At 43.0% G+C, this 15328-nt stretch overlaps 1 protein-coding gene across 1 annotated transcript; it reads right to left on the reverse strand.

Annotated features, from left to right (window-relative positions):
- Nucleotides 1-2228: 2228 nt before the first annotated feature.
- RBX1 (ring-box 1) lies at nt 2229-14136 on the reverse strand. Its single transcript, XM_075499994.1, has 5 exons — nt 13983-14136; nt 11499-11577; nt 5118-5188; nt 3767-3852; nt 2229-2397 (listed from the first exon to the last, which is right to left on the reverse strand). The coding sequence occupies exons 1-5, from the start codon at nt 14058-14060 to the stop codon at nt 2385-2387; spliced, it is 327 nt and encodes a 108-aa protein (XP_075356109.1). The 5' UTR covers nt 14061-14136; the 3' UTR covers nt 2229-2384.
- Between the last annotated feature and the right edge of the window lie 1192 nt (nt 14137-15328).

The raw sequence follows: 15328 nt of genomic DNA on the forward strand, positions 1-15328 counted from the left end.
GCTTCAGGACAAAAGAAAAAGGCCGTGGGAAGGAATGGGCTTTCCCTCTCCCACCACATCCAGCCGAGATGGAGGCCAAACCATAAAAGTCAGGACAGAGTGATGCCAGCCCGAGCAAGCAACCCTGCCCCGGGGAAATGGGGCTCTCTGCCTTTGGACAACATCGATCCCTCTTACCTTCACTTGATGCTGCCTGTGCTGCGGAGCTTCCCTCTTAGGTCGCTTGCTGAAGCTTTTCTTTCTCTCCCCCAAACACAAGCCTTAACGTGCGCTACAAAAACGGGACTGCTGGCAGCCCTGCGCTGGAGCTGCCATGGATCACCATAGAGCTGGGGCCCTTTGCAGTAGGGGAACAGCAGCAGGGCCATTTCAACAGGCAGCAGCTGAAAAAGGATTTTCTTTCCCAGGTCTGTAAGCATTTGCTGCTTTACAGGCCGTATTTTCCCATTTGAAATCAAATCTGAATCAACTTATAGAGTTATGGCTTTACACGCTGCACCAGAGCAGAGGTTCAAAGGGTGTGGGGGGAGAGTGCCTGTAGCCTGCCATTTGGAGGGATCCATTAAAAAAAAGCAATTAAAAAAATACAAAAAGAAACTGCCTTCTTGCAGGCACAGCCTCAAGCAAATACACACAAAGCCATGAAGAAGGAAATGCCTGCACTGATGTGTCTGTCCCCAGCCAAAAACAGATGCTCAGGGCAATATGCACAGACTAAAGGGAGATGAACCAGAATGATGTAGCTGGACCCAAAACAAAGTTCTCAAGGAAATAAATTCCCCGATCAGTGACCATCTGGGTTCCAGGTCCTGAAAAATCAAACACTGCAAACAAAATGGACTATCATAAACAGGGACATCTGACATTTTACTCAGCTGCACAGGACATGCAAATGGGAGTTCAAATTCCAGGGAATGGCATTTAACCTGCATATCCCGCTGCCTGGATGAATGCTTTGACCACTGTTGAGAAGATCACCTTTCCTTCCCTGCCTCTTCTGTTCCATTCCTGCCCCCATCACCAAAACCACCTTGCAAATTTGGGATGAGCTTTCTAACAGCTAAACCTGGTAAATAAAGTGTCCAGCTATAAACACTCTGGATTATAATTGCTTCTTTTTTTCTTCTTCAGGGTGGAAAACAGTGAACCGTATCATTTCAGAGCACTGACACCAGCTGATAAAATAATCCTGACATTTGCTTGCTGCAGATTAAAGAAAGCCCCAGCAATTACTGAAAAACCTGCAAGTTTTAGTTCTGTCATGACCATCTTTATTCCCTATCACTATAGTACACTAATGTTTAACATCAGCTATCAAATTTCCCATCCTCAATAACTAGCAAAAAAGTGGTGTTCCAAAGGTGGCATCATGAACAACCAATAAAAGAAATTTACTGTATCCACCGCTGCTGACATAAAGGGACACAGCCTCTTGTAGCAGGAAGAATTTCTTTGACCTTGTTTGAGTTCCCAGCATCTGCTGAGGCTGTCAACACAGGGGCCAAAATTTGATGCAGTGAGAAGGATACCAGGCCATTTGGCACAGAAGATACCAAACAAAACATTATGTAGTTTTCAGAGTAACAATTTTTGGCCACTAAGAACAACGGCTTGGCTTGAACTGGGAAAATACCAGTAGAAAGCCAACCAAGAATTGGTTTGTTCATACACTGCTTATTTTTAGTTTTCCAGCCAACCTAACATGTGAATTTCCTGAGTTTACTTTCACCAGACACGTGAAAGTGCTTTATGAGCACTGATAAAAACTAACATTCAGTTAATGTCCCCCAAGCTAAACAGATGGAACTGGGAACAGTTAGTGAAATTCTCCTCTGTAGGGGAGCTGGTCTAGTCAAACTCAAGAGCAGAAGCAAGAGAGTTTCTAATAACGACACAACCCCTAATTGTATAGATCATCGTTTCAACTCAGCTGCAAGAAAGCATGTCCACACGAAATGCTATTTGCATAAATTACACTTAGCCAGGCCAAGTCCTGCACCCATTGCACTACATGATGGAGCTTAATGCCGACCTCAGTGAGCCAGGGGTGTGGTTCTCAATTGCGTGGGAGTAAGACCAAACCCACAGTCAAAAACTGGGCATAGCAACAAGGAGAGCTGCCCAGCTTAAGAGTTGCCTAGCTTAAGTCCCCAGTCTCCAGATAATTCTCCTCCCTCATTCACTGACTGCCCACTCCTGAACGCAAGACAAAAAACTTTGACAGGAAGCTCCAGCAAGATTTTATTCAATGGTATACAATAGGGAGAAATTAAGATTAAAGAAGAATTGTATACATTACTGATTTTTCAAGTTGCTAAAACAGACCCATAGTGACACGAACAATTGAGGCTGACGACGTAACAAGAAGCGTGGTCACCATCTCTCTAGTGTCCATACCTGCAAATACATAATATGTTAATGCTTTTTAAAAAATTATGTTTCATACTAATGCTGATTTGGGCAGATTTATTCTCATTCTACCATGACATAATTAACATGTAAACCAGATGAAGGTGAAATGCTACGGTATGGAAACCTCAGGAAGTTCTCCGTATTTCACTTCCCCCAAAAGTCTATCCAGATACTAGTTAGAAGAGAGACTGAGCCATCCACAATATCATATGCAAGAGACCCTCAGTATCATCATCTTTTGCCCTGAATCCCACTTCAAATATACCCTGCGTGAAAACAAGGCCAAAGCCTGCCATAGCCCCAGATGTATTACTGAGCACCCACAAGAAGATACTCATTCATGTCTCCATTTCTCATCATGCTGCCCGTGCAATATTAAGTCACTAGCCAAGCAACATGGGCTCAGTTTTCACTGTGTTCACTAAAACATCTTAATATCAAAACTATGGTACTCAAGTTGTCATGTCAATGATGATTTGCACAACTGATTGTGAACCAGATCCCAGTGACAATCCTGAACAGTTATCTGTTTTGCTCTGTTTTAATCTGGACTCTGGTTAGAATTAATAAGTTTGTTTGTTTGTTTTTAAAAGGGTGTGGGGAGAGGGAAAATCCACAGTTAAGAAAAGATTAATGGATAAATGGTGCAGAATGAAGCAAGTGACAGGCAAACTTCCTAACCACTCTCAATGTACAATTACCTCTCAAAACACAATTACCCCTCAAAAACCCATCCATGGACCTCCTATTATTATTCTAACAACAGACCTTTGAAAAACACAAAACAAAACAAAGAATACAGAAATTATGAATAAATGGGCCAAGGCTGTAGCAATGGCTACATGGATATTTGATTTCCAGATGCTAGGAAATCAGCTGTATTAATCTCTGAGCCTATTAGAGTTATAAAACAAATCACCAAGATACAGAGGGACCCAAAAAGACGTCTGGCACCTCAGCAGAAATGCTTTGGAACACAAGAAGTTAAATTCAGGTCATTTTCTAAACCCAAATTGCTCATGCGGCAGTATAGTATTCACCTGAGGCTCCACTTTCAGTGAATTCTATTTCTCTTCTGCTCTCCATTCTTTAGGGAGAATGTCAATAGAAATCACTACTTTTTAACAACTCCCACCTACCCTACAGCTATTTGGGCTTCCTTCAGAGCTCATTTACCACTGGGTGACTAAGGAAACGTCCCTATACAGCAAGGTGGAGAAAAAACCTTCCCCAACAGCAACTATGCCCTCAGACTCACAGGTGAGAGAGATTACCCACATATCTGACATTGATCATTTCTATTAACAGAAGGACAATTGGATTTTTCATCTTGAAATCTGTGCAGGATACCTACTTTTGGAACTCCCATTCTCTGTTGTCCAGCGGACATACTTGGCGAGTTTTGAGCCAGCGAGAGATGCAGTGGAAGTGGAAAGCATGCTGGAAGAGAAAGTTCAGATCACATCATTTCAGAACACATGAATGTATCTCAATGTGAAAACTACCATTGAAAGCATCACGGCGAGAAGAGAGTAGCAAGTGTTTACAGACAAAGGTGGGGAAGACTAATCAGCGAGCTCACTGGTAAACACCAAGGAATTGATCCACATTTTCAGAGAGGAAGGGAACATTAGTGAAATGGCAGCAGGGAGCCTGTTCTACAGTGCATGCAGTGGCAAGCGACTGACTTCTGATGAAGGAGAGAACGCACAGTTTAGCAGCTGCTAAAATTGGCAGAGCAGATGCTGATAAGAAGCATAATCAGAAAGGCAAAAAGAGGATTTCACTGTGAGTAGCAGGGATGATATGCATGTACACATGCTGAAGCTTTCTGCCAGTCTTCTGGACAAACCGAAGCCTGAATAAAAAGGAACTTGCAAAATTAAAAAGAAAAAAAAAAAAATCTCTATTACGTGTTGAATAAGGACACCCTTCTCCATACCCCATACAGCTACTTATAAACAAGTTCCACTTGTGGTAACTCTTGCACACAAAAACATAATTTTGACACTAGAATATTCTGACATGGTTAAAAAAGTTGGTCTTGTCCTCTACAAACAGAATTGCAACATTTGTAATGCTGTTCCAGCATTATCCTGCTGTAACTTCATTCCACAGCATAGTGAGGATGGGCCTGAGGAACAGGTAGCTATTCCATTACAGAAAAATTTATCTTCCAACTCAGGCCCAGGTTAGTTAAGAGGTATGCAAGTTTGAGTTCACACGCTAGTGGGACCATGTATGAAGGAGTGCATACGGCAACAAACTGAAGAGCTGGAGATTATACACTAGAACCGATTTGATCTTCCTCCAAAAAAGGGGAAGCAAATCACCTAGTTACCCCATATTGACTCCTTGAATCAGCCCTGCATAAAGACAAATCAAGCATGCTGACATCCAAGTAATCCCATTACCAGGAAAAAGAAAGGCATAGCTCCTAGGCAGAACCTTGATCAGGAAAATCATGCTCAAAATTAAAGATCTATTATGCTTCCAAAAAATATGGGTAAAGGCCCATCTTCCTTCTCTTCTGTGTCTTCCCTATTACACTCCTCCAACTTTCACTCTTTCTTTTTTTTTTCTTCAAAGTTCTTTTTTCTGGTGGATTATCTGAAACATTTTATAGAATTTGTTTTGTCCTGAGTCATGGAAAAGGGGGATAGCATCACCACACATAAGCTCCACAATAAAACAGTTTTCCTTACATTGCAGACGCCCCATGCAACTGTGCACTCTTCAGAGGTAGCTGATGCTTGGTTTGCTTGACATTCTATGCCTGTGAAAACAAAGATTAAGGACATATATGCAGGAGTAGAAGATGTACATGCAACACCAACTGGTACATTTCTTCATAATAGCAAGGTGGGGGGAAGAAGAGCTCTTTGTTTTGTTACGTTTATTACACCAGAAAGTGACAAGAGCTGTTGGTTTAATGTGTACTGTTTTCCCAAAAGTATCAGATCAAAATATACTTCATCCTGCTTTCCCCCTTCCTCTACACTTCTAGTATTCCAAATTTCCAGAGGGCAGGAGCACATAGCTCATCTACCGGTAACATGTGTCTACTTTCCAAATTTTAAGGATAAATACTTTTAATTTGTTCTCTCATGTTTTAATAGATGTCTTTTGATGTTCAGTTGCAGTAGCAGATCCATGAAAGAAAGTTTACTTAAATTTGTTACCCAGGTTTCTCCAAATATAAATTCACTGTCTTGTTAGACATTTTGTACTATCCGTTATATTTACAAATTAATTTGCTCGTGTAATGCTGGAGTTTGCCAGTCTCTATTCTAAAGTCTTGTGACAGGTAAGCACAGCCCAAAAATACACAATAGAAAATACAGTTTAAAATGTATTTTTGGAACTTTTTACACCTTAGAGCTGAGTACCTAGGATGATCCCAAAAAAAGATAAATACTATTTATGGGTTTAGGTTATGTTTTACTTTTTGTGTCAGATGGCATAGATGAAGTAGAAGAGAGAGAGAAAAGAAGGAAGAACAGCACTGAGAAAATAAATCCAGCAACCTGGTTCTCCATTCTAGAGCCTGAAAAATTCACTTCTGCTCTAGCTGAAGAAGAAACTTCCTGAAGAAGAAACTTCAGGAGACAAAAAGGTATTTCCAACTCCTCCACAGCCAGCAGCACAAACCTATGAGACCAACATTTTACTTTCTGCAAAAGGATGCTTTCTTTAAAAGTCAAGCCCAAATGGTTTAAAAAGACATGCTGATAGATGATCAGCTAAGAACTCGATACATGGGCTTGTTCCTTGCTTGTTTTGCAGATCTTTTTTTCCTGGCAAAGAAAATGTCTGAATGAGCTCCAATTCTCTGTTCACTTTTAGTGTGCCCAAATATGCTCAAAAGAAAATGAATTTGATTCACCAATTAAAGATTCAAAAACTTTCAAACCCCACAGGTTTGGCTGAAAAATGTTATCTTTATTTGCTCTGTCCTATTCATCCCTTTCTCATTGTTCACTCTCAGGTGTGAAGATGAACAAAATAAGAGAAAGGCCCATTTTTCCTGAGATGCGAGAGAGATCAGTTAACCTTGGTCACAAGAAACTACTCAAAACAAGACTGAGGTCTAAAGAAACTCAGTAGCAACAACTGTTCTGCAGGATTTGAATGAACCTGTATTTATTATACAGTTTACATCAAGATATAATATACTACAGCAGGAAGTCCAAAGCTCAGTCCCTGGCCTGCCTATAAAAGAGAACAAAATCCAGTGCACCTGAAACGTCTGATGTTTTAATTCCTTAAGCCCTCAATACATACAGCAATAAATCTGATTAAGAAAATGGAAGATGCTCAAGAACCTTGAAGAGCTTCAATTACTTTGGACATTTGTTTAAAATTTGACACCCAAGATTGCTGCAACAATTTTACTGTTACTGCAGTATAGACTCATGGTCTTGCTGAGTATCATGGGGCCTATTATATTAAGTTTTAAATATTTGGCATGAGTCCGTACAGTAACAGAAAATTGTGAGATGAGTAGTAGGAAATGGAGAGGAAATTAATTTGAAGGAAGAAAAGTCAACTGGTAAGCAAACTTTAACTCAGGAAGTCTCTGTCTGCTGAAAGCAAGGAAAATATTCCAGTGCACAACATACTCATCTTGTTTCTTCTCCTCTTTCCCTGCTGGAAAGAGGATATTGAGCATATTAGATCTGAAGTCCATCTAGCCCATTTTTATGTCATTTTCCCCCCCTCTGTAAGTGGCTTTAACCTGTGAGCTGTATGCTTTGGAACACAATACAATTTTTTTTTTTCAGGCTTTAAAGAACTCTATTTTGACTGGGAGTGAGAGCAAAGAAAGGTGGTTTAGGTAAGGAAGAAAAGCAGCACTGAAATTCATTTTAGTGTTACTCAAACATTCGCTGACCAGCAAGTACAGTCTAAAACATGACAGTCCCAAAAGCTTAAGAGGGCAGAAAGATACAGCTAAAACCTGAAATACCTGTAAATAATTATGAAAGATGCAATGGAAGCGTTTCAACTCAAGGAGTTACAGAAATGCATATTATATAATGGTAACTTCTGAATCTTGGCATCTATTAAGAACCATCCCTCTTCCTATACATTTTCTATTGCAGAAATCTTCTGTATATTTACGTAACAAGAAAAGTAGCCCAAGATTTAAGTAGCCATAATGGGAGGTAACAGAAGTAAAGTACATGTCTTTTGTTCACAGCTACAGTAACAGCCCAATGCACTGGTAAATTTGATGATAAGAGCTCTTCAAAGCGGCTTCTGCTTGAGCAAGCGTTACCACTGTATGGGTTCCCCTTCCTCTTTACATGTTGCCTTCTAAAATTATGTCATGAAGGGATGGACTTACTGGGAAGAAGAGAAATAAATACACATAGCTTGGCTAACACAACACATCATGTACTCACTCAGAAAATAGAGACAGATAAAACATATAACCAGGCTAATAAAGTACACTTGTTACTTGTCCTATGAGGAGCAGCTATGGACTTTGGGTTTGTCTAGTTCAGAGAAAAGGAGGTTGAGGGGCGACCTCATTGCTCTCCACAGCTTCCTGAGGAGGGGAAGTGGAGAGGGAGGTGCTGATCTCTTCTCCCTGGTATCCAGTGATAGGACGTGTGGGAATGGTTCAAAGCTGCGCCAGGGGAGGTTTAGTCTGGGTATTAGGAAGCATTTCGTTACCAAGAGGGTGGTCAAACACTGGAACAGGCTTCCTAGAGAGGTGGTTGATGCCCCAAGCCTGTGAGTGTTGAAGAAGCATTTGGACAATGTTCTTAATAACATGCTTTAGCTTTCAGTCAGCCCTGAAGTGGTCAGCAGTTGCACTAGATGATCATTGTAGGTCCTTCCAACTGAAATATTCTATTCTATTCTATACCCCCAAAACATAGCATGAGCTCTCCAATTTAGTTTTTCAAACTTCAGAGGAATTTCAGAATTTTCCACTTGCAATTCTCTCCAGTTTCTTAGGAATTATCTGCAGATTTTACTAAATACTTACCCTAAGTTCCCCCCCATCATATCATTCCTTCTACTTATAACCCCCTTGTATGACACAGTATTTCCTGTTAGTATCACATTCTCAAAATATATGTACACAGCTATCATCTTCCACTCCTACTTATGACTTCGCAAATATACTTAGTTCTATTCTTTTATTCCTCTCATAAACAGAAAATCATTCAACCTGTTAAGCATCCTAATATTCTTCTTTGGATTCTATCTGATCTATCTATCTTTGTGAAGCTGGAATATCAAATGTGATACTTTGCATCTTACTATCAAAGAAAGGGAATAGTATTTTGATGGCACATTTTACACAGTTCAAAACTATACCCGTTACCTTACTATGATATTCCATTCCATGTTTTAGACCAGAAGGCAATCCACTGTAATAAACATAGTGTTTAGTTAACACTCCCCAACTTACCATGTTGGAATGACAGCGCCAGAGAGCAAGCCTTTGAAGAAATCAAGAACACTGCTTACGTAAAATCTAAATAGGACCTGGGTTTTTGCAGAGAAGAATGAAAACAAAACACTGAAAATCTACTCATTCCTCCTGTACACTGAATACAAACCATATTGAGGGTGGGCAGAATCCTTTGACCATATTATTACCAAGTCATAATGTACACATAAGAATAACTGCATGACACCTTAACATTGTTATATCCTAGCTTTCGGATGCCTGACTTCATAATGTTAACAATCTTGCATTAGCATGGCTGGCGTTACTTATCACTCTTGTAATGTTTTTCCTTTCAAGGCTTCTCTTCATCACTGGGAGAGGGAGACATTTGTATTCTGCATTTTATCAAATTGAATCTTGTGTTGTTCTTCCCTGCACATTCTATTAAGTTTTCCTCAATTTCCCATCACTTCACATCTTATGTTTGAAAATCTAATTAAACTGCTGTTTAACAACATTAATGATCTGTAACAAGGAAGTAAGTAAATCCAGAGCCAACACTGATCTTGGAACACCAATTTATATACCCCTTCTACTCTGCATACTGTCAATTTTCGTCTGTCATTTGCAGTCCAGGCTTTTTATAACATTGCTCATACCCAAACTAATAACGTGTTATGCTTGAGCAACTCAAAAAAGAAAGAAAGAAAGAAAGAAAGTTACCTATGGTCTCTTCCTTCACTGTTTTTCCTAATCTACCTATACACTCTTAACCCCACCCTTTTTTTGGTAGGATTTTTTTTTTTTTTAAAGAACCAACACACAAAATTCACTACTGGAAAATAACATCTGTCCATTCTCCTTCCAGCTCCTCCACATCTCTCCTTCATCCTCATATGTCCTATTTGCTATTTATAAAAAATAGCAAATATACGAGACTGTATTTGGTCTCTCAGGGGAGGCACTATTAATTTTGAGGCAGATTAATAGAATGAAAAATGCCAGCATCCATTATCTTACAACATATCCCACTTATCATGAATAACTATCTTGAATTACAGGATTTTATCTATTTATTCTATATATTTGTAAATTCTCTAAATGTAACTTATGTTCTAACAAATCTTTAAAATTCCATTTGCCTGTCAGTGGCATGCTTTCTTCTCTTAATATATCATAAATGTGAGAGCCTAAGTAGTAGTCCGGCGGCCACCTCAACTACTTTTCAAGATGGTACAGGTTAGAGGTACTTAAAAAGGAAATCTTTACATCAAAGGATCTCAGTATATTTCATAACCCCTATTCTCACTTGCTTCTCTTAAGTGTTATCATTCCATTTCTAATAACCAAGAATAAACTGAGGCATGGATAGGCAGTAGCTGGCTCAAAATACAAACGTATCTGTCCCAAAGCAAAGAAGTGAACTTGCTTAACCCATTTTCAGCCCTGTGCGTTACAGTGTGTTTTCTCTTTATTAAAAAAAAAACACTTCTGAAAGTAGTTTTGTAATTATTATTTAAATATGATGTAAAATCAGGCACATCTTTCACTAGTTGTTACTATAAACTTGAGGTCTCATTTTTCTGAAATGTTTTATTTTCATATAGGCTTATTGACAGTAAGATACCATTACCAGTAGTTCCAAGGGCTACTGCATAAAAACAAAGTGCAACAAAACTATCACAATGGGATCATGACAGGCCGTTCCCAAACACCGTAGCTGTACTTGCTCTTGTTTTGGGAGGTTCCACATTTTAGTAGTACTGGCAAATTTCTGTCTATTAAAAGGTCTTCTGTCCTTCATCACTTAAACAAGATGGACAGTTATGGTGCCAACAATATCGTTTCAGTTTGAGGGGGAGGGAAATGGTTTTGTACTCATTACCAATCCTTTATGGGACTGAAACCAGTGACTTTGTGTACGCACACCTATTTCACGACAAAAATTTGTACACTTAATTCCATTAATTCCACTTTATCTTCCTACATAGCAAGCATATTTTTTAATTGAACCATCTAGATTATACAGCAAAAACTCAAACCAATACTAGCAATACTTTGGTTTTTATTTCAGCATTTGATTATTCTCCTTTGTAAAGGAACAATTAATTCTCTAGGTGACTACAAAATTCCCCATACTATAACATTAACTAACTTATACAAGGTAGTTTTTGTAGAATGAGGAATCAAATGAAGTCACTGGTCCAAGCCTTTCCTGGCCAGACACAGAAAGTGTTACAAGATTTCATCCTAATGAGTGTCATTAAAAAGTTAATACCTATAGCAGCATCCCCAATGCTAAAATCTAATACCTCTCTTTGTGAGCAATAGCTTGGACCCTGAATAATTTCAGTTCCTGCTGCCTCTTTATCATTACTCCTTTTCCTCTTTGTTGCACCCCAAATACACTCAGCAACATCATCTCGTCTGTAGACCAAGTGATTCTACTCTTTACAAGAAAAGGGTGAGGGAAAAGCAGTATGGTGACAGAGGTCACAAAAATAGATTATAGGACTTCAGCGTTACATAAAATAGAGCTTAGTATTTGCACTGTGAAGACTTAGTTCCTAACTGAAAGCTGCATTTGCTGAATTATACCCTCAAGAGGGGAAATTTCAGCTGTGCATGATGTACAAGTCAAAACTGTCAACTGTCTTCCCCACCATTTACTTACATAGATCCATAATATGGTTTCTGCAAATGGCACAGTTATCAACCACAATGTCCCATGCCCACAGAGCTACTGCGTTCCACTAGAGAGAGGGGAAAAAAGAAAAAGAAAAACATAGTTTTGACTCAATTTACAGCACATAGAAATCCTTATTATTCCTCAAGATCCCATGTATTTTTTAAATGGAAAAGCTGGGATATTTAAAAAAAAAAAATCTTAGAAGTCCAGAGTAATTCTTTATCATGAGTTCAGAAGCTTACTATAAAGCAGTGGTACATTCCTCTCACTTACCTCCCAGACCCAGTGCCTCCTTCCAACTTTAGAAACAACAAGATAACTCCCATAGTCCCCTTTTTTGTGAAACAAATGCAAACATCTGCATTTCTATTCAAGATCCAGAGGCAAGGATGCAGCTCATGCCACGTCCTCAATTCTGATGGAAAGGACAGTCCCCTGCAGAAAGGCCAATCCAGATGCCATTTTGTTAAGAGGAATTTCCATTATTCGCAGCAGTTCTTCTAGTAATCGCCCCCCCAGAGCAGTTGGGGCCAAGAACTAAAATAATTTCTAACGCTACCCTTCACTGACTCTTGAACAATCTCCTCTGCAAAAAGGTTACTAGGCAATCACCTACCAGCAAGGCTGAATATAAAAATTTGAAAGTACTACCAAATTAACCTTTCAAAGACTTTGTTTATAAAAAAAACCCAAACAAAAAAAGGAGTATCTCTGTCCCACGCTACTTCAGGGGAAGCATTGGCTACAAATTTCCATCACAATTTTAGAAAACTGGTTCAGAGTGAGGACTTTAAAACAAGCTATGCAGAAAAGCATAGCACCTTTTTATTCCTCCCCACAAAAAACATAATCAGGTCTTTTGTAAATTCATGAAATAGGTGGGCTTGCCTTCAATATTCAAAGCAATCCAACAGCATATTGGTAGCCAGGACAATCTTTATTTACTATTTAAGTATTCTCGGTATTTGTTTCCTTCCATTTTTTCTGTATATTATTGTATTGACTGCACTACAGTAAATCTTCTCTACTTTATTCCATTTATGTCTCAATGTTTTCGCTGCTTCCCCTCAGTTCAGGATTCTGAAGGAGGAATCCATATTGCCAAGTATCGATAAGCAATATCAATTTTGATAAGCACTTCAATTTTTCATTAGTAGTGATATAAAAAGTCATCACAATACTACTAAATCTTTCAGGAAATGGGTCAGTAGTGATTTCATTTTTTCTCCCCATCTTCTCGTTTCAAGTCTAGCCAGCCTTCTGGCTGAGGTACTCATCTCTCAAGGACTTCATCCACACTTCAAGGCAGCTAGGATAAAAGTTCCCAGCACCTTTATCTCTCCCACACTCTCAGGTACTTAATCTCTTGTCCCAACATAAGCTACTCTTGGGACCCACAGACCTCTACTGAGCCACACATGCAACAAATGCGTGTTGGTACCTTGCTGGGGAGGAGGAATGCCACTGACACATAAAAGGTGCCACTTCCTGCTCCTCTCATGTGATTTTGCATCTGACCCTATTTCCAAAGAACAAGCAATCACGTCATCCAAACACCTCCTTCTGCATAGACCTGCAGCCCTATACAGAGATATGGCTTTCCATCATCACTGATGACAGCTGCATTTCAAACAAACTACACCTGGAGACCATCCTTCAAGCAGGAATCACTGTCTAGAAATGTCTGCTGATATCCAGTCCAGGGGTCATTTTTCCTCAAATTCTACCTTAGTGCAAGCCCACACAGCCTTTCTACTTCCTCTGTACCCTCGTGCAACAGGTTTGGACTATTACCAGGATTCAGCTAACAAACTGGTGGCACTGGACAGAACAGCGGTACTCTGGCTGTTTTGGGGATGCAAACAAAGCCATGGTGACAGAAGAATATTTGCTGACTACACACACGTTGTTATGGCTTGATTTAAAGACGAAGAAAAAAAAAAGCGGCCACACAAATTTGTGTGAAGTGTCTTACAGAGCACACGGGGCAGCTGGGGTGACTGGGCCAGAGTGGCCAGGGCTGAGGAGGAGGCAGCACTCCACGCCTGCTCCCCAGCCCGAGCTGCCCAGAGGCTCCGCGTAACGCGGCCCAGCCGGGGAGGACACAGAGCAGCCGAGGCCCGGCAGGGTGCCAGCGCCCAAGGGGAGCCGGCGGCAGAGCCCCCTGACAGGGGCAGCCCCCTCAGGCCTCCCTCCTCCCGCCCGCGGGCCCACGCCAGCTGCACCCGCTGATTGGTCAGCCTCCGCTCCACGTGCGGTGGTCCGCCTCAGTCATTGGCCCGGACGCACGCCAAGACTCCCCGCAGTCACCGTCCCGCCTCTCCCGCTGCGCCGGTGCGGAACCGGGCGCCCGGCTCCGTGAGGAGAGCGAGAAGTCGCCCTCCCCCTCGCCCCGCTCGCCGCCAGCAGGCCAGCCCCGGCCCCCCCTCCCTCTCGGGCCAGCTGAAGGAGCGCGCCAGCGGGCCTCACTTTCTTCACTTCGAAGCGCTTCTTGCCGGCGCCGCTGTTGGTGCCGCTAGGGGTGTCCACATCCATCGCGGCCGCCATTTTGGATGCGTGAATCGCCTGTCCTGCTCCACGCGCATGCGCGGCGGGGAGGGGCACGAGGACGACGAGCGGAAGGAGTGGGCGGGGCTCCCTCTGGGCCACGCCCCCTCGCTCGCCCCGCCCCGCCGCCAACAGGTGCGGGGAGGGTAGAGAGCGCGTCGCCGGGGGGAGGCCGGGAGTGCGGTCACGTGAGGCGGGCTCTTAAAGGCGCCGGTCAGGGTGGGGCCGCGCGCTCCCTCCGCCGTTACCTCATCCCCCACTCCCCCCCCCGGGGGGTTGCACAACCCGAGGGGAGGGGGCGCGCGAGGAGCGCGTGGGGGAGGTGCATTTAAAGCCGTACGCACCCGCAGCGCTGGGGCGGGCGCGGTCCCGTCGGGCGGGGCCCTGTCGTCAGGCTGAAGCTGGGGGGGGGTGGGCGGGCCGAGACCGGCGGCGGCGCTGGGTTGAGCGATGGAGCGCTGCTCTCGCCTCCCCGTGGCCGGGGAGCAAGTGCCGCGGGCCGGGCCGGGCTGGGCTGTCTGGCCCGGCTGTAGCCCCCCGGGAGCGCTCACCGGCTGCCGGGGGAGCCGGGCCACCGCTGCCCGGCCTCGCCTCAGGCAGCGGCAGGGGCGTCGCCGGCCTCCGGAAGGGCCGAGCGAGGCGGGAGAAAGACGGGGAGAGGTGCGGGGCCACGGCGGCAGAGGGGCTGGGAAGGAGGGGACGTGGGGCAGGCGACCGGCGCTTGTGTGGGAAACAGCCCCGCTTCGCTGCTGTTGCTGCAGCGGGCGCTCCCCTGTTGCGATTGACCGACTGGCAGGCACGGCCGAGTGCTGGGCGGCAGGCGGCCCGGTGAGGCGGCGTGCCGGGGGAGGCTGGCTCCCTGCCCGAAGGATCGCTTCTGGGTACAACCCCAGACCCCGCAAGCTGCTTGGCATGCTCGGGCCCTGATTCTTGTTTAGCGCTTCACTAAAATCACCTGGGACTTGTCTCTCTGCCCTACTACGAAGGGCTTCAGCCTTTAATAAACTTTTTGCTCGTTTGCTTGCATCCTAATTGATGTCCAGCAAGTGGAGAATGAGGTGGGCTCGTTGGTGTTACTACTTGTGTTTGCTAGCGGTCCAGGTTTTTTTAAATGGAGTATCAGAATTGCTAGAGAAAGAATTTGCATTGTCTGGACTACTCTCTTAGCACACAAATTAGGCTAACAATAGTTACGATCAACATGGATTTTACTTGTGGTGCTAGAGCTGCCCAAGTCCTGCCTATTCTGTTGCAAAGGTGGAGACAAC

Source organism: Mycteria americana, chromosome 1 (genome assembly GCF_035582795.1).
Source record: "Mycteria americana isolate JAX WOST 10 ecotype Jacksonville Zoo and Gardens chromosome 1, USCA_MyAme_1.0, whole genome shotgun sequence".
In the NCBI taxonomy this organism is placed as follows: domain Eukaryota; kingdom Metazoa; phylum Chordata; class Aves; order Ciconiiformes; family Ciconiidae; genus Mycteria; species Mycteria americana.